The sequence below is a fragment of the Jatropha curcas genome, chromosome 4 (assembly GCF_041381405.1).
Source record: "Jatropha curcas cultivar XTBG-Jc1 chromosome 4, XTBG_Jcur_1.0, whole genome shotgun sequence".
Classification (NCBI taxonomy): Eukaryota; Viridiplantae; Streptophyta; class Magnoliopsida; order Malpighiales; family Euphorbiaceae; genus Jatropha; species Jatropha curcas.
Window position 1 is genome coordinate 9,006,921 of NC_143154.1, and position 26,576 is coordinate 9,033,496.

At 37.2% G+C, this 26,576-nt stretch overlaps 1 protein-coding gene across 1 annotated transcript; it reads left to right on the forward strand.

Moving 5' to 3' along the window:
• The first annotated feature begins 84 nt into the window (after nt 1-84).
• Nucleotides 85-26,576, forward strand: LOC149496813 (uncharacterized). Its single transcript, XM_089719930.1, has 8 exons — nt 85-187; nt 332-1,050; nt 1,104-1,469; nt 1,890-2,140; nt 2,570-3,219; nt 3,352-4,122; nt 4,276-4,401; nt 26,473-26,576. Exons 1-8 carry the CDS (start codon nt 85-87, stop codon nt 26,574-26,576), a joined length of 3,090 nt encoding a protein of 1,029 aa, XP_089576056.1.

Sequence of the window (26,576 nt, forward strand, 5' to 3'; positions counted from 1 at the left end):
AGTCCCCTTGATGATCCTCAAATGAAGGTTTTCATGGAAGCAATTCAAGGACAGTTCAGAACCTTCAATAATCTTATCCAAGACATGAAGGAGGAGTTACAAGAGATGAAGGCTTCACAAAGCTCCAATGCAACAAGAGCTCGACAACAAGCTAGATTTCAACCCCAAGATGATGAAGATACTGAAGGTACTAATTTTAATAAACTTGATGGGGACTTGGGATCAATTAAGATGAGGATTCCAGAATTCAAAGGCAACAACAATGCTGAAGAGTACCTTGAATGGGAAAGGAAGGTAGAACAAATATTTGAATGCCATAACTATTCTCAAGAAAAGAAATCTCATCTTGCTGCTGTTGAATTCAAAGGATATGCTATGTTTTGGTGGGAACAATTGCTATTGAAAAGAAGAAGGAAGGGATTACGACCCGTACCACCATGGGAGCTCATGAAAGAACTAATGCACCAAAAATTTGTCCCTACTCATTACTTTAGGGATTTACACAATAAATTAGCTAGAATGGTGCAAGGAGGAAGGAATGTTGAAGAATACTACAAGGAAATGGAGATTTGCATGGCTAGAGCCAAGATTGAGGAAGAAGAGCAAATCACCATGTCACGATTCCTTGGAGGCCTAAATAAAGACATTGCTGATGCTTTAGAGATGTATAGGTATGATACCTTGGAGGATATGATAGATATGGCCATGAAACTTGAAAGACAGAAAAAGGGAAGATCCAACACCCATAAGTATTCCAACAACACATGGGGATCTAAATGGTCTAAAGAAGGTGAGAAGAAGGAATTTAGAGGTTCAAATTCTCAAAGGACAGATTCAACTTCAAAAGGTAAAGAAGCTGTCCAAACTCCATTCAAAAGCAATAAAGGTACTTCTAACTCTACAACCCCTTCTAGAGAAATTAAATGTTTTAAATGTTTGGGGAAAGGGCATTATGCATCTCAATGTCCTAATAAAAGGGTTATGATTGTTAAAGATGATGGGAATGTTAGTTCTAAATCTGAATGTAGTGATTATGATGATATGCCTAAATTACTGATGATAATGATGATGATGATTCAGAAAATTTAATACTTCCTGAACATGGAGAAGCTTTGGTTGCTAGACGTGCTTTGAACATGCATGTTAAAGAAGAAAGCCTTGAGCAACGTGAGAATATATTTCACACTAGATGTTTGATTAGTGGGAAGGTGTGTACTCTTATTATTGATGGGGGTAGTTGCACTAATGTTGCTAGTGTGAACATGGTAAACAAACTGAACTTGACTTGTCTCAAGCATCCTAAACCATATAAATTGCAATGGTTGAATGATTGTGGGGAGGTAAAAGTGACTAAACAGGTACTTGTGCCATTTTCTATTGGATGGTATGAAGATGAAATTTTGTGTGATATAGTACCTATGCAAGCTGGACATCTATTGTTGGGAAGACCATGGCAATATGATAGAAAAGCACTTCATGATGGATTCCACAATCGATATTCTTTGATTCATAAAGGGAAAAAGGTGGTTCTTGTACCATTATCACCTCAAGAAGTATATGAAGATCAAAGAAAGATAGTTGAGAGAGAGAGAGAGGTTTCGGCCTTGAGAAAGAAAGAAAGTGAGGTTTCGAGAGAACAAAAGAGAGAAGATAGTAAGAATGAGGGAAAAGAGGCCACAAAAATAACAAAACAAATTAATGGCCCAATTGTGAGTGAAAAAAAGAGAGAAGAAAAAAAGAAACAGACTTTTTATGCAAGAGTTAGAGAGGTTAAGTGTGCCATTGCCTTGAAGAAGCCCATATTACTTCTTAGGTACAAGGAAATTTTATCTGCTGAAACTAATGCTAACCTAGATAATTTGCCTTCTATGTTTGTCTCTATGTTACAGGAATTTGATGATGTCTTTCCTAGTGAATTACCAAGTGGTTTACCACCTTTAAGAGGAATAGAACATCAAATTGACTTCATTCCTGGATCTACCATTCCAAATAGGCCTGTCTATAGAAGCAATCCAATGGAGACAAAGGAGTTGCAAAGGCAAGTTGATGAACTTATGGAGAAAGGTTTGGTAAGAGAAAGCATGAGCCCGTGTGCCGTTCCTGTGCTTCTAGTGCCTAAAAAGGATGGAACATGGCGCATGTGTGTTGATTGTAGAGCGATCAACAAAATTACAGTAAAGTATAGACACCCTATCCCTAGACTTGATGATATGTTAGATGAATTGCATGGGGCAACTTACTTTACTAAAATTGATTTAATGAGTGGTTACCATCAAATTAGAATGCAACCAGGTGATGAATGGAAAACTGCTTTTAAAACTAAGTATGGTTTGTATGAATGGTTAGTTATGCCTTTTGGACTATCTAATGCACCTAGTACTTTTATGAGGCTTATGAACCATGCATTGCGTGCCTTCTTAGGAAAGTTTGTGGTTGTATACTTTGATGATATACTTATCTATAGCAAGTCTCTTAATGATCATATTGAGCATGTTAGGATAGTGTTACAAACTTTGAGGACAGAAAAGTTGTATGCTAAACTTAACAAATGCCCATTTTGTATAGATAGACTTGTATTTCTTGGTTTTATTGTGAGTGCACAGGGTATTGAAGTAGATGAGGAGAAAGTGAAAGCTATCAAAGAATGGCCAACTCCCAAATCAGTTTCTGAAGTTAGGAGTTTTCATGGGTTGGCAAGCTTCTATAGAAGGTTTGTTAAAGATTTCTCTTCAATTGCAGCACCACTAACAGAAATTATCAAAAAGGAAGTTGGGTTTAAGTGGGAAGAAGAACAACAAAAGGCATTCGAAACACTAAAAGGGAAGTTAACTTCTGCACCTATACTTTCTTTGCCTAATTTTGATAATACTTTTGAGATTGAGTGTGATGCTTCTGGAGTGGGAATTGGGGCTGTCCTAATGCAAGAAAAGAAGCCAATTGCCTACTTTAGTGAGAAGTTGAATGGAGCACAACTCAATTATTCAACCTATGACAAAGAGCTTTATGCCTTGGTAAGAACTTTACATGTTTGGCAACACTACTTATTACCTAAAGAGTTTGTCATCCATACTGACCATGAGGCCCTAAAACACTTGAAGGGTCAAGGTAAGCTCAATAAAAGACATGGTAAGTGGGTTGAATTTATTGAACAATTTCCATATGTGATTAAATACAAGCATGGAAAAGACAATGTTGTTGCTGATGCATTATCAAGAAGATATACTCTAATTACTGCTCTTAGTTCTAAATTGCTTGGATTTGAGTATGTTAAGGACTTATATGTGAAAGATTCAGACTTTGGCAACATATATGTAGCTTGTGAGCATGGAGCATTTGATAAGTTCTATAAACATGATGGATATTTGTTTAAGAACAACAAACTTTGTGTGCCTAAATGTTCTATGCGTGAATTGCTTGTGATTGAATCTCATAGTGGGGGATTGATGGGACACTTTGGGGTACATAAGACTTATGATATGTTGAATGAACACTTTTATTGGCCTCATATGATTAAAGATGTAGAAAGAGTTTGTAACTCTTGTATTGCATGTAAACAGGCCAAATCTAAGTCGATGCCTCATGGATTATACATGCCTTTACCTGTTCCTAGTTCTCCTTGGATTGATATATCTATGGACTTTGTACTTGGATTACCTAGGACTAAACGTGGTAGAGATAGCATATTTGTTGTTGTTGATAGATTTAGCAAGATGGCTCATTTTATTCCTTGTCATAAAACTGATGATGCCAACAATATTGCTGAATTATTCTTTAAAGAAGTGGTAAGATTGCATGGGGTACCAAGAACTATAGTTTCTGATAGGGATGCAAAGTTCCTTTCACACTTTTGGAGAGTTTTGTGGAGTAAGCTTGGAACTAAATTGCTTTACTCTACGACTTGTCATCCACAAACAGATGGACAAACTGAAGTTGTGAATAGAACTTTAGGGACATTACTTCGTGCCATTGTGGGTAAGAACTTGAAAACTTGGGAAGATTGTTTGCCATTCATTGAGTTTGCATATAATCGTAGCATACATTCTACTTCAGGTTATAGCCCATTTGAACTTGTTTATGGCTTTAATCCACTAACTGTATTAGATCTTGTTCCTTTACCTTTAAATGAACTTTCTAATCTAGATGGTGAGAAAAAGGCAGAATTGGTGAAGTCTTTACATGAGAAGGCTAGAGCCAACATAGAAAAGAGGAACAAGCAATATGCTAATCAAGCCAACAAGGGCAGAAAGAAGTTAGTGCTTATGCTAGGTGATTGGGTTTGGGTACACTTTCGCAAGGAAAGATTTCCCAACCAAAGGAAGAATAAGCTAGATGCACGTGGAGATGGTCCATTCCAAGTCTTAGAGCGCATCAATGACAATGCCTACAAAATAGACTTACCAGGTGAGTATGGTGTTTCTGCAACTTTTAATATTAGTGATTTGTCTCCCTTTGACATGGATGCAGATTTGAGGACAAATCTTTTTAAAGAAGGGGGGGATGATACGGATCCACTACTGCCAACCACCTATGAAGCTCAAGGGAACAAGGACCACAACAATGGCAATCCATTAGCACTTCCTAGTGGACCAATTACAAGGAGCCGTGCAAAGAAGTATGGAGCAACCATGTCCTTATACATTCAAGAACAAATCACACAAGAGCTCCATGACCTTGCTTTCAACAAGTGCTATGAAGAACTTGGAGGAACACCTAAGTTTCTCACATTAATAGAAGCACGAGTTGAGTGGGAACCATGTTTGGATAGCACGCCCGTGCAAGGTGGCACACCCCAGGCCGTGCAAGCTACTGCCTTTCAAGGAACAACACATGACTCGGAGCACGCCCGTGCCATTCAGCACGCCCCAAGCCGTGCACCTTACTGACTCTCGCGAAGGAAACTCTTCCATGCGCGCACGCCCGTGCGCCTTGGCACGCCCTAGACCGTGCACTAGCCTGCCTCTCATTAACATAGTTAGTTATTTTGAGTTCTTTGCTTTGTAAATGGGTTGGGCCTCCTATAATTCGACCCCCCATGATTATTTTAGCCTTGGTTTGTTTAGATTTAGTTAATCTTTAGTGGATTTGGATTAGATCTCCAAATCCTTAAGTTGTTATGATTTTGTTAGTCAACTCCTTAGTTGGTTTAGATTTGCTAAATCCTACTCCTTAGCTAACTCTAAATCCTCTAGGGATCTGGACCTCTTAGATTAGTATAAATAGCTTGTTATTTTGTAAAATTGGACAGATGATTCAATCAATTAAAGAGAGATTTTCTTCTTCCATGCCTTTGGCGTGTTCCATGTTTTTAGAGAGTGTGAGATTGCATTCTTCTAATTGCATCAAGAATCAAGGTAAACTTATCAATCTAATTGTGGCGTTTATCTTATTCTTTTTCTCTATTATTGGTGTTCTTGCTTCTTTAAGCTTTGGGTGCCATAGAGAGGGGTTTAGTTTGATCTTGGATCTCTTCCAAAACTTGTCATAGAGTTCATGAAATTTATTTTCATTGGGTTCCGCGTCACCTTAGCTAACTCTAAATCCTTTAAGGATCTGGACCTCTTAGATTAGTATAAATAGCTTGTTATTTTGTAATTATTCATCAATTATTCAATCAATTAAAAGAGAGGTTTTTCTTCTTCCATGCCTTTGGCGTGGTCATGTTTTTAGAGAGTGTGAGATTGCATTCTTCTAATTGCATCAAGAATCAAGGTAAACTTATCAATTCTTTGTGGCGTTTATCTTATTCTTTTACTCTATTATTGGTGTTCTCGCTTCTTTAAGCTTTGGGTGCCATAGAGGGGAGTTTATTCTAGATCTTTGATCTCTTCCAAAACTTGTCATTGAGTTCATGAAATTTATTTTCATTGGGTTTCGCGTCAGTTTGGTATCAGAGCCAAAGATTAAGGTAAATTCTTATTTATCTTAGCTCTAGGGTTTGTGTTTATTTGTTTTCTTATTCATCTTGTTCTTGTGTTTGTTTTCTTGTTCATCTTGTTTCTTTGTGTTTGTTTTTCTTATTTGATTAGTTCAATTCGTTTTGCTTCAATTAAATTTCATAAATTTCGTTATTGTTCAAGTCTGGAAGTTTAGATCTTAGATCTTGTTGACTAAAAAAAAAAAAAAAAAAAAAAAAAAAGAGTATAAAAAAAAAAAAATTCGTCCACCATTGAAGTTTGTTGGTGTGGATCTGGTTTTTGTTCCTGAATCCAAGGGATTTGATCCTACTTCAAAGGGATTTTACCTTATTTTGTGGGATTTTGCCATATTTTGTGGGATTATTCCTAATCCTTAGGAGATTTGACCATATTTAGTGGGATTGCTCCTAATCCTAAAGGGATTTGACCATATTTTATGGGAATTAGTTATCCACTATAATCTTGTGATAAAATCCAATCTTAACTACTTGTGGATAAGATAACAAAAAAATTAGTTGACCATATCTTTTGAGATTGAGCAAAATCTACTACAATCCTTGTCAAATCTAAGAATCCTACTTAAATTGGGTTGCATTAAAAGGGACACAAGGCAGCACGCCCGTGCTTCACCTCAAGCACCACCGTGCACTTTTCTGACTTCCACTTGTTGGACTAAGATCTTACACGCATGCCCGTGCTCTATCTAGCACGCCCGTGCACGGTTCTGAACCTATTAAACAAACTGTTTTCTTTTGTTTTTCTTTGATTACTTGCTTTGTTTTGGGTAGAATTAATTAGGTCCATATTTGGTTTGCTTTGTAGTAAGCTAAATTCATACATTATATCCTAATATTGTCTTTCAAATTCTAGTTTCTTTGTTTTTGTGTGAGCTTTCTGTTGCTTCTATTACATTATTAGGGTGTGTTTGCTTGTTCACTACACTCTAATTGATCATTAAAGTAGTGCATTGTTTATGTTCTTGTGCTACTGTCCATATCGTTTTGAGTCTTCTTTCTAGAACTTGTGCTTGTTTTTCATTGTTAAGTTTTTATTCTTTGATTCTAAACGTGATCTTTGAGTTGATTGGTTGAACTAAGATTCTGAAGTTCAATTAGAAGAATTGCAAGGAGTGATTCAAGAGTGTAAACACGTGAGGGAGTGATTTATCAATAACCCAAATCTTTTGTGTTTTCTTTTGAATACTAACCATGAGTTCAGGCAAATCTGGAGATGGTAATGATGGAATTCCAATTAAAGATCCTCAATTAAAACTCTTCATGGAAGCAATTCAAGGACAGTTTAGGACCTTCAATAATCTTGTCCAAGACATGAGGGAGGAGCTGCAAGAGATAAAAGCTTCACAAAGCTCTAATACAACTAGAACTCGTCCACAAACCAGATTTCAAGACCATGATGTTGAAGAGAGTGAAGAGACCAATCCTAATAAACCTGATGGGGACTTGGGATCAATTAAGATGAGGATTCCAGAATTCAAAGGCAACAACAATGCTGAAGAATATCTTGAATGGGAGAGAAAAGTAGAACAAATTTTTGAATGCCATAACTATTCTCAAGAAAAGAAATCCCATCTTGCTGCTGTTGAATTCAAAGGGTATGCTATGTTTTGGTGGGAACAATTGCTATTGAAAAGAAGAAGGAAGGGATTACGACCCGTACCACCATGGGAGATCATGAAAGAGCTAATGCACCAAAAATTTGTCCCTACTCATTACTTTAGGGATTTACATAACAAATTAGCTAGAATGGTGCAAGGAGGAAGAAGTGTTGAAGAATACTACAAGGAGATGGAGATTTGCATGGCTAGAGCCAAGATTGAGGAAGAAGAGCAAATCACCATGTCACGATTCCTTGGAGGTCTCAATAAAGACATTGCTGATGCTTTAGAGATGTATAGGTATGAAAGCTTAGAGGAGATGGTAGATATGGCCATGAAACTTGAAAGACAGAAAAAGGGGAGATCCAACACCAATAAGTATTCCAGCAACACATGGGGATCTAAATGGCCCAAAGAAGGTGAGAAGAGGGAATTTAAGGGTTCTAATTCTAAAAGGACAGATTCAACTTCAAAAGGTAAAGAGACTGTCCAAACTCCATTCAAAAGCAACAAAGGTACTTCTAACTCTACAACCCCTTCTAGAGAAATTAAATGTTTTAAATGTTTGGGGAAAGGGCATTATGCATCTCAATGTCCTAATAAAAGGGTTATGATTGCTAAAGATGATGGGAATGTTAGTTATGAATCTGAATGTAGTGATTATGATGATATGCCTAATTTAGATGATGATAATGATGATTCAGAAAATTTAATACTTCCTGAACATGGAGAAGCTTTGGTTGCTAGACGTGCTTTGAACATGCATGTTAAAGAAGAAAGCCTTGAGCAACGTGAGAACATATTTCACACTAGATGTTTGATTAGCGGAAAAGTGTGTACTCTTATTATTGATGGGGGTAGTTGCACTAATGTTGCTAGTGTAAACATGGTAAACAAACTGAACTTGACTTGTCTCAAGCATCCTAAACCTTATAGGTTGCAATGGTTGAATGATTGTGGGGAAGTGAAAGTGACTAAACAGGTACTTGTGCCATTTTCCATTGGATGGTATGAGGATGAAATTTTGTGTGATATAGTACCTATGCAAGCTGGACATCTATTGTTGGGAAGACCATGGCAATATGATAGAAAAGCACTTCATGATGGATTCTACAATCGATATTCTTTGATTCATAAGGGGAAAAAGGTGGTTCTTGTACCTTTATCACCTCAAGAAGTATATGAAGATCAAAGGAAGATAATTGAGAGAGAAAGAGAGGTTTCGGCCTTGAAAGAAAATGAGAATGAGGCTTTGAGTTCAAAAGAACCAGAGTGTGAAAAGAGTGAAGAAAAAGAGGAGGAAGAGGCCACAGAACAAAAGAGTGAAAAGAGTGAGGAGAAAGAGAAAGAGGCCACAAAAATAACAAAACAAATTAATGGCCCAATTGTGAGTGAAAAAGAGAAACAAATTGTGTATGTGAAAAAGAGAGAGATCCAAAACAGTGTGAGAGAGGGTAGACCAGTCTTGATGATTCGGTTTAAGGAGTTTTTGCATAGTTTGACTAACATTAATACTTTTTCTCTACCTTCTAGTTCTGTTTCTTTGTTGCAGGGATTTCCTCAAAGTGAAGAAAAGCCTACATTGGTGAAGGAGATGCACGCTAAGGCTAGGGTTCATATGAACATGAAGAACAAAAGCTATGCCAACCGTGCCAACAAGAGAAAAAGGCATGATGTGTTTAAACCTGGAGATTGGGTTTGGGTACATTTTCGCAAGGAAAAGTTTCCCAACCAAAGGAAGATTAAGTTTGATAAACATGGAGATAGAGCATTACAAGTCTTGGAGCACATTGATGACAACACCTACAAGATAGACTTACCAGGTGAGTATGATGTTTCCATCGCTTTCAATGTTAGTAATTTGTCTCCTTTTGACATTAATGCAGATTCAAGGATGAACCTTTTCGAGGAAAAGGGGAATGATACGAATCCGCCATCACTCATCCGTGGAACTCAAGGGGGCAAGGAGAACAATATGAAAAATCCATTAATGCTTCCTAGTGGATCAACTACAAGAAGTCATGCAAAGAAATATGGAGCAACCATGGAGAACAAGGGAGCATGGATACCTCAACTTCTAACTAAGATTCGAGGACGAATCTTTTCGAGGAAAGGGGGTATGATACGAAATCGAGACCACTCAACCATAAAGCTCAAGGAAGCATGGAGGGCATCTAAGTTTCTCACATTAATGGAAGCACATGTTGAGTTGGAACCTGAATTGCCAACATATGACAAGCCTAAACCATGCTTGGTTAGCATGCCCGTGCTAGATGGCACACCCAGGCCGTGCTTCCCTCTGACTCTGAAGCACCCCCGTGCCAAATAGCACACCCTGACCGTGCTTCCCTCTGACTCTCACGAGGGAACCTCTACATTGAAGCACGCCCGTGCCAAATAGCACACCCTGGCCGTGCTTCCCTCTGACTCTCACGAGGGAACCTTTACATTGAAGCACGCCCGTGCCAAATAGCACACCCAGGCCGTGCTTGTCCCTGCCTCTCATTAGTTAGTTAGCTTATTTTTGAGTTTTTGCAATGTTAATGGGTTGGGCCTCCAATATTTCGTCCACCCTAGATTAATTAGCCTTATTTTGTTTAGATTTAGTCAATCTTTAGTAGATTTGGATTATATATCCAAATCCTTAAGTTGTTATGATTTTATTAGTCTTATCCTTAGTTGGTTTAGATTTGCTAAATCCTACTCCTTAGCTAACTCTAAATCCTTTAAGGATCTGGACCTCTTAGATTAGTATAAATAGCTTGTTATTTTGTAATTATTCATCAATTATTCAATCAATTAAAAGAGAGGTTTTTCTTCTTCCATGCCTTTGGCGTGTTCATGTTTTTAGAGAGTGTGAGATTGCATTCTTCTAATTGCATCAAGAATCAAGGTAAACTTATCAATTCTTTGTGGTGTTTATCTTATTCTTTTACTCTATTATTGGTGTTCTCGCTTCTTTAAGCTTTGGGTGCCATAGAGGGGAGTTTATTCTAGATCTTTGATCTCTTCCAAAACTTGTCATTGAGTTCATGAAATTTATTTTCATTGGGTTCCGCGTCAATAAGTTAGCCCATTTTTTTTAGTTTTGAGTTGCAATGTTGTTAATGGGTTGGGCCACCAATAAATTGGGCCACCCTTTTATTTTTTATCCTTAGTTGGTTTGGATTAATTATTCCTTATCCTTAGTTGGTTTGGATTAATTATTCCTTATCCTTAGTTTGTTTGGATTAGTTAGTCCTTATCCTTAGTTGGTTTGGATTAATTATTCCTTATCCTTAGTTGGTTTGGATTAATTATTTCTTATCATAGATTTGTTTAGATTTAGTCAATCTTTAGTTGATTTGGATTAGTTATCCAAATCCCTAAGTTGTTAAGATTTGTTAGTCATATCTTTAGTTGGTTTAGATTTGCTAAATCCTTATCCTTATCTGATTTAGAGTAACTAATCTAAATCCTTTAAGGATCTAAACCTCTTAGAATTAGTATAAACAGCTTGCTATATTGTAATTATTATGGAATTCATTCAATTAATCAAAAAGAGAGTTTCCAAATCTTGTCATAGAGTTCTTGGAATTAATTTCCATAGGGTTCCGCGTCACTTAACTTTTGGAAGGCACTTACCTTTTTTCAGCTCATTTAGAGCATGACAAAATGAGCTCGTAGCTTAGAGAAAGGTGCTTAACCTTTTGAAGACACTTAGCCTTTTTTCAGCTCACTTAGAGCATGACGAAGAGAGTCCATAGCTCGGAGAAAAAGGTGCTTAACCTTTTGATGGCACTTAGCATTTTTTCAGCTCTCTTAGAGCATGACATTTTCCTCCAAAAAATATGCATATATATATATATATATATATATACTTGTAAGACATTTCGATCAAAATTATTTGTTTTATTATTTATCCCTTGTCCTGGAAAAACTTAATGAGTTAGGTATAATTCTATGCCTTGACCAATAGGTCATCCCAAATACATCCTTTTTCTTAAACCTAACTAATTAAGTGAAACAACCTAGCAAAACTCATTGTTTAAGTGAAGGAAAGACCAAAGCATTTCTTTATATTATCTGCATTCCAAGTTCAAGGTAATTCAATTCCCTCGATCTTCTTAAGTTTAAAGGTTCTAGATCCTATTTGTTATGTAATCTTATAAGGCCCTTCCCAATTAGGTCCCAATTTTCCAACTCCAGCTGTGCCTTCAGTTACATCTGTTTTCCTCCACACCCTGTCTCCAACCTTAAACTTTCTTGAAATTACCTTCTTCTTATTATGGTAGCTAGCCATCTGCTGTCAGTATACCGTTGCTCAAACATTAGCTTGCTCTCTCCTTTCCTCAGCAAGGTCTAAGTTAATTCTAAAGCTTTCTTGGTTGTGTTCTTCATCAAATTGTCTGGTTCTGATGCAAGGCATACCTATTTCGACCGATATCACTCCTTTTGTTTCGTATACTAGTGAAATTATAGTTTCTCCAGTCGATCGCCTAGGGGATGTTCTATACGCCTAAAGGATGTTATTCAGCTCTTCAGTCTAGTTAGCTTTTTCACCATTTAGTTGCTTCTTTAATCCCTGTAATATAGTTCTATTAGTAACTTCAGTTAGCCCATTTGTTTGGGGATGAGCAACCGAGGTAAAGTGTAAATTAATGCTCCATTCATTGCAAAAAGTTCTAAATTGGGAGGAGTCAAATTGCTTTCCATTGTCAGTTACTAGTTTCTTAGGTACTCTGTATCTAAAAATTACTTCATTTCTGAAGAATTGGATGATTTTATTTGGAGTAATCGCAGCTAAGGCTTTTGCTTCAACCTACTTAAAGAAATGGTCGATGGCGACTACAACAAATTTCTTATCCCGTAGTAACTAGAAAAGGTCCTAATATGTCAATCCCTCATTGAGGGAAGGGCCATGCACTTCCAAGTGGCCTCTTCTCTAACACAGGTTGCCTTGGTACTCTACCAAATTTCTAACGGGGTTCACATTTTCGAACCACTGTTCATCACTCTTAATTGTTGGTGAATAATATCCTGCTAGAAGTATCTTACGTATTAATACATATAAGTTTTTATGAGCCCCACAAACACCTTCATGTGCTTCATGCAAGACGTAATTGCCTTACTCCATTAACAAACATCTAGCCCATAAATGCGCTTTAGATCTTCTATAGAGTATTCCTCTATCTGTAAATAATTGGCCACTTTTCTAATCAACTTGAGAGATGCTTTAGGTTCAGAAGGGAGAACTTCATGTTCTAAATATTAAAGAATGGGAATTCTCCAATCATTTTCTACTTCGGTAGGGAAAGATTCCATTACTTTAGTGCTTGGACATTCCTGCATTTCCGCTATCATTTCTTCTTTTAGTGGTTCCCCATAAGCCGTCGATTTGGCTAACTCATCTGCTACTGTGCTCTCGGACCTATTAACCTGTGAAATTTCCCAATCGCCCCCTTCTTGAACAATTTGGTTTAAGAGAGTTTTGACCAAATTATGGTACCTTATCATGTCTTTTTCTTTTGTTGCAAAGGCACCTAATAATTGGTTAACGACCAATTGTGAGTCACAAAAAATTTTAAGTTTGTTAGCTCGTACCTCTAATGCTAGCTTGACGCCGGTTATGAGGGCTTCGTAATCAGTTGCATTATTTGTCAGGGTAAAGTTGAGGCGAATTGTATACTTGAATTGGATTCTTTATGGATCAATCAATAATATCCCTTCTCTAGAACCTTGTGATCTTAATGCCCCATTAGTGAATAACTTCTAAGTTTCTTTTTCAAGTGTCGTCCCTTCTTCTTTTGTTTGTTCCCCTGAGAACTCTGCCATAGAATCTGTAAGACTAGTGCTTTTAAGGTAGGGTGAGGTACATATCGAATATCGAACTCCTCTAAATGGATTGACAATTCTACTAGTTGGCCAAAAATCTCAGCTTTTTGGAAAATCTTACGAAGTGGGTAGTTCGTCCAAACATGTATTTCATGGGATTGGAAATAATGTCGGAGCCTGATAGCAGACATTAAAACTGCAAAATCCAATTTCTTAATGGTGGGATATTGAGCTCCACCCCCCGTAATACCTTACTCGCATTATACATCAACAATTGTTCGCCTCCTTCTTCACGACTAGAATTGAAGCCACAGTTTCTTAAGTTGTGGCCAAATACAAATAAAGAGCTTCTCCTGCTTTTGGTCTACTCAATAAGGGAGGTGAACTCAAAAAGGATTTGAGTGCCCTGAAGGCTGCTTGGCATTCTTTTATCCACTGAAATTCTTTCAACTTCTTGAGAGCTTGGTAGAACGGCAAGCACCTCTTTGCTGAACATGATACAAAATGTCCAAGAGTTATAATCCTACCGTTCAACTATTGTACTTCATTTATGTTCTTTGGAGGAAGCATGTCCAAAGCTGCTCAGATTTTCTCTGGGTTGGCCTCTATTCCCCTTTGAGATATCATGAATCCATGAATGATCGAACTCCAAATACACATTTCTCTTGGTTTAATTTCATGTCATAATTTTGAAGTATTTGGAATGCCTTAATGAGATCTTGCATGTTCTTCAACTTTTACACTTTTGACGATCATATCATCTACATAAACTTCTACTCATTTGCCTATTAGATTTTTGAACATACGATTGACTAACCTCTAGTATGTAGCTACTGCATTCTTCAATTTGAAAGGCATCACCTTGGAGCAATAAATCCCCTTATTTGTTATAAAACTTGTATGTTCTTCATCTAACTTGTTCATTCCTGTCTGATGATACCCAACTGCCACATCAATAAAGCTGTAAATTTCGTAACCAGCGGTAGAATGGATGAATTGTTTAATAATGGATAAGGGTGTTTAAGACAAGCTCTGTTCAGATCGGTGAAGTCTACACATAGCCTCCATTTTCCATTTGGTTTAGGCACCAATACTACATTAGCTAACCAATCTGGATAATCCACGTCTCTAATGAATCCTGATACGAAATCGAGACCACTCAACTATAAAGCTCAAGGAAGCATGGAGGGCATCTAAGTTTCTCACATTAATAGAAGCACATGTTGAGTTAGAGCCTGAATTTCCAACACATGACATGCCTAGGCCATGCTTAGTTAGCATGCCCGTGCTAGATGGCACACCCCAGGCCGTGCCCTCGTCTGACTTGCTGAGGAAAACAACTGCCTTGAAGCACCCCCGTGCCAAATAGTACACCCAGGCCGTGCTTCCCTCTGACTCTGAAGCACCCCCGTGCTAAATAGCACACCCAGGCCGTGCTTCCCTCTGACTCTGAAGCACCCCCGTGCTAAATAGCACACCTAGGCCGTGCTTCCCTCTGACTCTCACGATGGAACTCCTACATTGAAGCACCCCCGTGCCAAATAGCACACCCAGGCCGTGCTTCCCTCTGACTCTCACGAGGGAACTCCTACATTGAAGCACGCCCGTGCCCAATAGCACACCCTGGCCGTGCTTGTCCCTGCCTCTCATTTAGTTAGTTAGCTTATTTTGTGTTTTTGCTTTGTTAATGGGTTGGGCCTCCAATATTTCGGCCACCCTTGAATAATTAGCCTTATTTTGATTAGATTTAGTCAATCTTTAGTGGATTTGGATTAGATTTCCAAATCCTTAAGTTGTTATGAGTTTGTTAGTCAACTCCTTAGTTGGTTTAGATTTGCTAAATCCTACTCCTTAGCTAACTCTAAATCCCCTAAGGATCTGGACCACTTAGATTAGTATAAATAGCTTGTTATTTTGTAATTTTTTAACAATCAATTATTCAATGAATTAAAGACTACTTCTTCATGCTTAGGCGTGTTCATGTTTTTAGAGAGTGTGAGATTGCATTCTTCTAATTGCATCAAGAATCAAGGTAAACTTATCAATCTAATTGTGGCGTTTATCTTATTCTTTTTCTCTATTATTGGTGTTCTTGCTTCTTTAAGCTTTGGGTGCCATAGAGAGGGGTTTAGTTTGATCTTGGATCTCTTCCAAAACTTGTCATAGAGTTCATGAAATTTATTTTCATTGGGTTCCGCGTCAGTTTGGTATCAGAGCCAAACATTAAGGTAAATTCTTATTTATCTGAGTTCTAGGGTTTATGTTTATTTGTTTTATTGTTCTTCTTGTTTTTGTGTTTGTTATCTTCTTCATCTTGTTTCTTTGTGTGTTTGTTTTCTTTTGTTTAGTTTCAATTCGTTTTGCTTCAATTAAAATTCATAAATTTCGTTCTTGTTTCAATTCTGGAAGTTAGATCTTAGACCTTGTTGATTAAAAAAAAAAAAAAAAAAAAAAAAAGAGTATAGAAAATTTCGTCCACCATTGAATTTGTGTGTGTGGATCTTGATTTTGTTCCTGCAACCAAAAGATTTGATCCTAATCCAAAGGGGATTATACCTTATTTTGTGGGATTTGACCATATTTTGTGGGATTATTCCTAATCCTTAGAAGATTTGACCATACATTGTGGGATTGTTCCTAATCCTAAGGGATTTGACCATATTTTATGGGATTTAGTTTATCCACTACAATCTTGTGATAAAATCCAATCTTAACTACTTGTGGATAAGATAACAAAAATTAGTTGACCATATCTTTTTGAGATTGAGCAAAATCTACTACAATCCTTGTCAAATCTAAGAATCCTACCTAAATTGTGTTGCATTAAAAGGGATACAAGGCAACACGCCCGTGCTACACCTCAAGCACACCCGTGCTAGGTCTTACCTTCCATCTATTGGACTAGACCAATACACGCACGCCTGTGCTCCTTATAGCACGCCCGTGCACTATTCTGTCCATTGTTTTCTTTTGTTTTTCTTTGATTGCTTGCTTTGTTTTTGGGTAGAATTAATTAGGTCCATATTTGGTTTGCTTTGTAGTAAGCTAAATTCATACATTATATCCTAATATTGTCTTTTAAATTCTAGTTTCTTGTTTTTGTGTGAACTTTCTATTGCTTCTATTACATTGTTAGGGTGTATTTGCTTGTTCACTACACTCTAATTGATCATTAAAGTAGTGCATTGTTTGTGTTCTTGTGCTACTGTCCATAACGTTTTGAGTCTTCTTTCTAGAATTTGTGCTTGCTTTTCATTGTTAAGTTTTATTCCTTGATTCTAAACGTGCTTTGAGTTGAATTGGTTGAACTAAGATTCTGAAGTTCAATTGGAAGAATTGCAAGGAGAGATTCAAGAGTGTAAACACGTGAGGGAGTGATTTACCATTAACTCAAATTCTTTTTGTGTTTTTCTCTTTTGAATACTAACCATGAGTACAGATAATAGTGAGGGTGAATGTCAAATAGATGATTCCCAATTAAAACTTGTAATGGAATCAATCCAAGAACAGTTTAAAAGCTTCAACAGTTTCTTCCAAGATATGAGGGAGGGTTTGAAGGAGATTAAAGCCGCCCAACGCTCTAATACAACAAGAGCTCGTCCAAGTACTACACCAACTAGATTTCAAATGCCTAAAGGTGAGGAGGTTGATAATCCTAATTGTTACTTTAGGAATTTGAACAATAATTCAGGAAGGATGCAAGGAAGGAAAAATATGGATTACCTCAATAGGTATTCATTCACAAAGGATGAATGGATGACTAGCCCAAGATCATGTTCCTCAAAGGAAGTGTGTGAAGATCAATATGGAAATCAAAAGATGAGTTTTGTAACTCTCAATAAAGAAAAAGAGTGTAAAAATAAAATGAGTGAAAATATACTGAGTGAAAATAAAAAGAAAGAGGGAGAAGAAAAGGAAAGACAAATTCAACCTATAATTGTGCCTTTGTGCAAAGAAATTTGTTTAACCATCAATGATCCTAAACCATCTTTGCCAAGTGTGTTTGTTAATCCTTTGCAAGAATTTGAAGATGTGTTTCCAGAAGAGGATTGCCAATATTCAATTGAGGATAGAAAGATGGTTCTTGATCCATTATCATCTCGAGAAGTATATGAAGATCAACGGAAGATAATTGAGAGAGAAAGAGAGGTTTCGACCTTGAAAGAAAATGAGAATGAGGCTTCAAGTTCAAAAGAACCAGAATGTGAAAAGAGTAAAGAAAAAGAGGAGGAAGAAGCCACGAAACAAAAGAGTGAAAAGAGTAAGGATGAAGGAAAAGAGGCCATAAAAGATACAAAACAAATTAATGGCCCAATAGTGAGTGAAAGAGAGAAACAAATTATGTATGTGAAAAAGAGAGAGATCCCAAACAGTGTGAGAGAGGGTAGACCAGTCTTGATGATTCGGTTTAAGGAGTTTTTGCATAGTTTGACTAACATTAACACTTCTTCTCTACCTTCTAGTTTTGTTTCTTTGTTGCAGGGATTTCATAAAAGTGAAGAAAAGCCTACATTAGTGAAGGAGATGCACGCTAAGGCTAGGGTTCATATGAACATGAAGAACAAAAGCTATGCCAACCGTGCCAACAAGAGAAAAAGGCATGATGTGTTTAAACCTGGAGATTGGGTTTGGGTACATTTTCGCAAGGAAAAGTCTCCCAACCAAAGGAAGATTGAGTTTGATAAACATGGAGATAGAGCATTACAAGTCTTGGAGCACATTGATGACAACTAATACGACCCTAGCCAATTAACAAGTACTCTTGCAAATCAACAAGGAAGATCTAGCGGAAAGCATGCAATCACGGAAGTACCCGACAATCCCTATAACCCCCAAGTACTCTTGAAGAGAGAAAGCAAGGAATTTAGAACAAGAATCAGAAACTTACCTTCAAGTACTCTTGAAAACAACTCTGAAATTCTTGGTGCAATTAATCTTGTAGAACTCACAAGCTTAACTACTAAGGATATTTTGGTTCTATGAAGAACACAATCTGTTCTTGAAAGAACAAGAAGAAAACGTTTTGTTTTGATTTCAATTCAATGGTTGGCTAAAAATCCTGTTTTACATCTTAAGGAGGCTATATATAAGCCCCAAACAAACATAACCCTAAAGAAGAGTATCTAACTAGGCTGTCCTAAGGCCAAAACACATGGGCCTAACTAGTACACACAAAATAGAATCATTTCTAGCCCAAAATAGACAACTTAATATTGGGCAGATTGCATGCATCATAAAATCAACCCAAAACAACTTAAATAAACACTATGGGCCCATATCCCTTACATATTAATTAGACCAAAACAAGCAATAAGGGATAAGACCACATCCAAGCAAAGTCCACTAGAATCCATTAGGAGGCACCAATGGATCCATATCATTCCCCCTTTCCTCAAAAAGATTCGTCCTCGAATCTTAGTTAAAAGTTGAGGTATCCTTTTGCTTGCGAGGATCAGTCCACTTTTCCTTAGAATCCATGCCCTTTTCTTTACTCTTCTTCTCCTTTTTAGATCGTATTGAACTCCATTGGTTGCTGCAACCTGAATATGCCTTTGCAACTCCTTTGTCTCCATTGGATTGCTTCTATTGGCTGGTCGTTTTGGAATGTTGGAGCCAAGAATGAAGTCGATTTGATGATCTATCCCTCTCAAAGGTGGCAATCCACTAGGCAACTCTTCAGGAAAGTCATTAGTGAACTCCTCTTTCTCTCTCTCAAACAACTTTTTCTGATCACTATTCACTTCTTGAGGTGTCAATGGTGCAAGAACCACCTCTTTACCGTCAAATGAAGATTGGGCAATCTCTTCTGGAAATGCATGTTCAAAGTCCTGCAAAAGATCAACAAACACACTTGGCAAGGATGGGTTAAGATCATTAGTGGCCAAATAAGCTCCCTTGCACAAAGGTACAAGTATAGGCTGATTGTGGTACAAAGCATATGTATCCTCACGTGCCCTAGCTATCAAACTCACATTCTTTTCTTTTTCTTTTTCCTCTTTCTCTTTTTTTGCACTCTGTTTATTTTCACTAATTTTATTTTGAATCTCCTTTTCTTCGTTTATAACATCAAATCTCATGGTTTCATTTTTACATTGATCTACATATACTTCCTTTGACCAAACTGGTGTTAGAATGGTCTTCCGCTCATCCTTTGTGATTGAATACCTATTGAGGTAATCCACACTTTTCCTTCCTTGCACCCTTCCTAACTTATTGTTCAAATCCCTAAAGTAATGATCAGGATTATCAACCTCCTCATCTTCAGGAGTTTGAAATCTAATTGGTGTAGTACTAGGACAAGCTCTTGTTGTACCCCTCCTTGTGGCATTGTGGTCATGTCTTTCCGTCTGTTGTTCTTGAAGCTCGAATCTGTCATTAAAGCTCTCCATAAACCTAGTGATTCGTCCCATCTCTCCAGAGAGAGCATCTAGAAAGGCTTGAAGATTTGGATCTTCAATTTTAAGAGGGCTGTCATTATTATCTCTAGATGAATCAGACATCCTGAAATAGAATACAAACACAAAACTAAAGGAAATGGTTAGTTTATCACTCCCTCACGTGTTTCTCTCCTTATTTGGCTTTTTTTTTTTTTTTTTCAATATGTGGGTTTCACTCCAGCCTTTTACCACTCTTTCCACTTGAATAATTGCACTTCAGAATCCCAAAGTTGCTACAAAAGTCAAGAGAAAGTTAGGAAAACAAAGAATATAATTAAGTAATGCACAAACTCTATCAAGAAATCACAATGTTTGAATGGCAATACAAGAATAAGAAAGGTGTATTGCTAGAAATCAATAAACTAAAGTGTAGGAACAAGCAAATAACACTTTAGCAATGTTAAATGAAGCAAAGATAGCACACAAACAAGAAATTGAAACTAGAATTTAAAAGACGATTTAGGGATATAGCGTATGAATTTAGTTCGCTACAAAGCAAACCAAATATGGACCTAATTAATTCTACCCAATCAAAGCAAGCAAACAAAGAAAACTCAAAAAAAAAAAAAAAAAAAAAAATTTTTTTTAAGGTACTGTAGCAAGTTTGCTTCTGAGTTCCTGTAGCAAGTTACTGTAGCAGACGTTTTTGATTTATATCCTCACTTAACCTACAAATGTGACCCAATTTAGGTAGGGGTAAGAGCTTAACAAGGTATAAGTGGAGGGTTTGTGTCTCCCAATTCAATTTAGGTAGGTAATGACTTAGTCCAACAATGACTTTTGTGTCTCCCAATTCAATTTTAGGTAGGTAATGACTTTAACAACCAATTCAAATCCAGATTTTTTTTTTTATCAAGAAATAAGCAAACAACAAGAATGTTCAAAGATAGATCTTGAATTAGTCAAAAGGGTAACTAGAAAATGATGCAAACAATAAGAAGATACAAAGAGAAAACTAGATTCAAGAAGATTTAACAAGAAAATTCTAGATCCAAGAAGATCTAATGAGAAATTGTCTAGACCCAACAAGATCTAAAGAGATAATGTCTAGATCGAACAATATTTAAAGATTTTTTTTTTTTTTTTTTTAAGTCCCTAACCCTAGGATAGATTGAAATCCACAACCACAGTGCTCTGATACCAGATGATACGACCCTAGCCAATTAACAAGTACTCTTGCAAATCAACAAGGAAGATCTAGCGGAAAGCATGCAATCACGGAAGTACCCGACAATCCCTATAACCCCCAAGTACTCTTGAAGAGAGAAAGCAAGGAATTTAGAACAAGAATCAGAAACTTACCTTCAAGTACTCTTGAAAACAACTCTGAAATTCTTGGTGCAATTAATCTTGTAGAACTCACAAGCTTAACTACTAAGGATATTTTGGTTCTATGAAGAACACAATCTGTTCTTGAAAGAACAAGAAGAAAACGTTTTGTTTTGATTTCAATTCAATGGTTGGCTAAAAATCCCGTTTTACATCTTAAGGAGGCTATATATAAGCCCCAAACAAACATAACCCTAAAGAAGAGTATCTAACTAGGCTGTCCTAAGGCCAAAACACATGGGCCTAACTAGTACACACAAAATAGAATCATTTCTAGCCCAAAATAGACAACTTAATATTGGGCAGATTGCATGCATCATAAAATCAACCCAAAACAACTTAAATAAACACTATGGGCCCATATCCCTTACATATTAATTAGACCAAAACAAGCAATAAGGGATAAGACCACATCCAAGCAAAGTCCACTAGAATCCATTAGGAGGCACCAATGGATCCATATCAACAACACCTACAAGATAGACTTACTAGGTGAGTATGATGTTTCCATTGCTTTCAATGTTAGTAATTTGTCTCCTTTTGACATTAATGCAGATTCGAGGATGAACCTTTTCGAGGAAAAGGGGAATGATATGAATCCGCCATCGCTCATCCATGGAACTCAAGGGGGCAAGGAGAACAACATGAAAAATCCATTAATGCTTCCTAGTGGACCAACTACAAGAAGTCATGCAAAGAAATATGGAGCAACCATGGAGAACAAGGGAGCATGGATACCTCAACTTCTAACTAAGATTCGAGGACGAATCTTTTTGAGGAAAGGGGGTATGATACGAAATCGAGACCACTCAACTATAAAGCTCAAGGAAGCATGGAGGGCATCTAAGTTTCTCACATTAATAGAAGCACATGTTGAGTTAGAGCCTGAATTTCCAACACATGACATGCCTAGGCCATGCTTAGTTAGCACGCCCGTGCTAGATGGCACACCCCAGGCCGTGCCCTCGTCTGACTTGCTGAGGAAAACAACTGCCTTGAAGCACCCCCGTGCCAAATAGCACACCCAGGCCGTGCTTCCCTCTGACTCTGAAGCACCCCCGTGCTAAATAGCACACCCAGGCCGTGCTTCCCTCTGACTCTCACGATGGAACTCCTACATTGAAGCACCCCCGTGCCAAATAGCACACCCAGGCCGTGCTTCCCTCTGACTCTCACGAGGGAACTCCTACATTGAAGCACGCCCGTGCCAAATAGCACACCCTAGCCGTGCTGGTCCCTGCCTCTCATTTAGTTAGTTAGCTTATTTTGTGTTTTTGCTTTGTTAATGGGTTGGGCCTCCAATATTTCGGCCACCCTTGAATAATTAGCCTTATTTTGATTAGATTTAGTCAATCTTTAGTGGATTTGGATTAGATTTCCAAATCCTTAAGTTGTTATGAGTTTGTTAGTCAACTCCTTAGTTGGTTTAGATTTGCTAAATCCTACTCCTTAGCTAACTCTAAATCCCCTAAGGATCTGGACCACTTAGATTAGTATAAATAGCTTGTTATTTTGTAATTTTTTAACAATCAATTATTCAATGAATTAAAGACTACTTCTTCATGCTTAGGCGTGTTCATGTTTTTAGAGAGTGTGAGATTGCATTCTTCTAATTGCATCAAGAATCAAGGTAAACTTATCAATCTAATTGTGGCGTTTATCTTATTCTTTTTCTCTATTATTGGTGTTCTTGCTTCTTTAAGCTTTGGGTGCCATAGAGAGGGGTTTAGTTTGATCTTGGATCTCTTCCAAAACTTGTCATTGAGTTCATGAAATTTATTTTCATTGGGTTCCGCGTCAAATCCCACTTCCAGTAGTTTGTCCACCTCAACTAATATAATCTTTTGTCCCTCCGGAGCATGAGTTCTCTCTTTTTGCTTTCCGGTTTTACCTTTGGATCAATAGTTAGTTTGTATGTCATCACCTTTGGATCTTTTATGACTATATCATGGGCATACTGTGCAAAATTATGATTATTTTGTATCAGCACCTGTCGAATTGATTCTTTAACATTCGTGGATAACTCGGACCCTAGCTTCACTTTCTTCCCATTATCTATCTCCACATTGTCAAGTTCATAGTTAATTCAAGGCTGAGCTCAGTTCGTTCCATCAGGAAGTCGAAAGGAGGGGAGGCTTGAACCTGTACTTCTGTAATATGAATTTGGTTTGCCTACATAATTCGCAAAGATATATCAGCTCCTTTTAGCCCTAGCATGTAGGCTTCACGTGCTATCCTTTGACTTCCCCTGACAACTACAATATCATGATTATTACTTGATAAATGTGCACGCCACTAAGTCGTATAGTGTGGGTCTTGCTAGTATTGCATTATAGGGGAAAGGAACATCCACCACCATAAATTCTGCTTTAATGATTCTTGTATATTCTTCATCACCCTATTCCACCATCAGATCAATGAGGCCTTCTACTTGAATATGTTTGCCTACTAATCCTACTAATGGAGTTCAAACGGGCCTCAACTTCGCCACTTTAAGGTTTAAAGATTTAAAAACCTCAAAAGTTATGAGGTTGACTACTCCCATCATCCACCAAGATCCTTTTCACAAAAATACTCCATATCCCTTCAATTACTAAAGCATCGGTATGGGGGAATTAAAGATTCCTTCTATCTTCTTCTTTAAAGGTTAGCAACTTTCTTTGAGCTCGCGTCGATTAGTATTAAGTGTTGTCAATGCTTCTCTATCTATTCCCCACCTATCTCCTTTAGCATAAGGAGCAGGATACGATTAACATGGTCTAAGTGTTTTGATAGGTGAGTGAGACTTGGTTGGTTCATTTTTCTTTTCACGTGAGCATTTTGAATGAACACTCTAAACTTTCCATGCTTCATCCAATTTGGAGTACTTGTTTGCTTACGCCATAAGCTATGTGAAGGTGGAAGTAGGATCAATGTGAAAAGATTCAAACAACTTATTATACTTACAGTTTTTTTTTTCCATGGCACTAACCGTTATTTCATGGTATAAGTTTTCCACTTGCATTGCCATCTTTTGAAATATGTCTATATTTCGTCTTAACGACTCTCCTTCCTCCCTTTTCAAAACCAAGAGATTAGAGAAATATTCCTTCTTGGGATGCAAGTGACAAACCTGGATCTGAAAAGGGATGCTAATTGCAAGAATGAGTTAATGGATCTGGATTCCAATGTTTGGTACCATTCTTACGCTACTCCTTTTAATGTTATGGAAAAAAACTCGACACATAATCTCATCTGAGTTCATATGTAAGTACATGATGGTTCTTAAGTTACCCAAGTGACTTTTCAGATTAGTTGAGCCATCATACTGGTCAAATATTGGCATCTTGTATTGAGGAGGTATGGGACAATTAATATGTTTATCGATAAAGGTGAATCATCTATGAGCCAATAATTACTCGAGTCCCCTCATGACTCCTTGAATTCTCTTAATACTTCTCTAATTCTTGAACGCCAATCAATGTCGGCGATAGGTCGAGACATACTGCTATGATTAGAGCGAGTAAAGTACGTCTCGTCTTGATATGAGGCATCGTCTCTACCATCTTGGTCTCCTTCACCAAAATTTACTTGTACCTATTTTGGAAAGCCCTTGGGATTTTGATTCCGTAAGTTGTAAGGATATGATTGATCATTATCTAGTGGCGAACTTTGATTTTCTCGATGTGCATCAACCTTTGGTTATTGGTTGGCAATCACCTAAGTGAGTTTTTTGAGAATTCCTATAAAATTATTTAATGCCATTGTTGCTTAAGGATCCGAATTTTCGATGAGGGTCGAGTTGCTAGTATTGTCTCCTGTTTGGTTCCATTATTGTTGATGGGGGTGGCGCCGCTACCACTGCTATTATTAACTTGAACTTCAGTGACAACTGGATTCATACCGTTAGCCATTGTCGTTTGACAAAGATATGCAAAGAATATATTATGACTGAATAAAAATCGGGTCGTGTCCACGCTAATTGCACCAATTGATAACCTTTAAGATATTAGAGACTACTTGTAGAGTAAGATTAATTGTGTTTCAGGGTTCTTATTCTTTCTAGATCGCTTGCCTGTTATGAAAATTAGGAGAGTATATATATATATATGGTCTTTCTTGGACTCTAAGTCACCGTCTAAATAGGAGAATGTATCCATTTCTATTTAGGATTTTACGATAAATATCCAATTAGTCACTGTAATTATGAGAATTTTGTATGTAAATTCCATTTTAGTCCTTGGTGAATACTTATATTTTATCAAGTCTATTTATAATAAAAATTCCTAGGCTCATGAGATAACATTTAAACTGAAATGTTGAAATATAGGAAGCGTAATCCACTCCTCAAGCCACTCATTCCACAAGGATGCTGACCTATTCTTGTGCTAATTGCATCAAATTAGCAGGACTAATTTATAAAAATTGGTCAACCATTAAACCCTTTTCTCTATCACTCGCATGTTGATATTTACATCTTCTTTTATAGACCTATAAGGTCGTGGGTTTGTATTAGAATACTTATTTTCTAGCATGTTGCCCCATCGTTATTTCTGCATGAGTTACATTGGCCCCAAAATTTCTACAAACCATTCTAGTCCCATTGCATAAACCGTTTGAAGGATCCATGTTCCTGAGTAGTTTTACTACACAATTTACTTTCAGTTCAAGCTTATGTGGATGCAGTCCATTTGGTAGCAGAGTGTTCAAAAATTCCTCTTGATAGTAGTTATTTATGTCATATGTTGCTTCATTAAAAACTATTGTAGATCTTGGTTTGACCATGGAACATGTGTATCATCTTCTGATTCAAGTGTCGACATATGCATTTTTTATTGCCATTATTGCATGGCTGGTCATATATTCTATAGGGCTTGCATTATCATGCAATGATGGAAATATTACATTAATTAATGCCCTCTCGCAATTTTCATCATTTTCATGCCTAACTACCATTTCGATATTATTATATTTCCCTCATCATTTGTCTGCTCTTCTCAATCATTAATCTAAGTAGGAATCCACTGAAATTTTTATCGGTTCTGGCTCTCATATTGTTTGTCAAACTCAACACTTCCATAATGCTCCACAGGTAATACTTTACAAGACTTGCATTGACTTTCTCTAGTCTTGTAGTTTTAGTAACTACTAGTAACACTGGCTTGAAATCTCCCCAAAACACTATTACCTTCCCCTCAAATGGTTTGAATATTCCATTATATCCTTCGTGCTTTAATCAACCATTTATACTACTAGTCTCTTAGCTATGGGTGCCTCATCCCATATAATGAGTCTTGCCCTATGGATTAATTTTGCCTATATGCTTTGTTTTGATATGCAACATAAAAGTGGACTCTATTGGATTTAATGGTATGTTGAATAGGTGCCCAGTCCTACCTCCTGGTAATCATTACTGCTGCGATACCTAAGGTTGTTGTTGCACGCGCTATACATCTTGTAGATATGACATTTGCTATTGGTGCATGA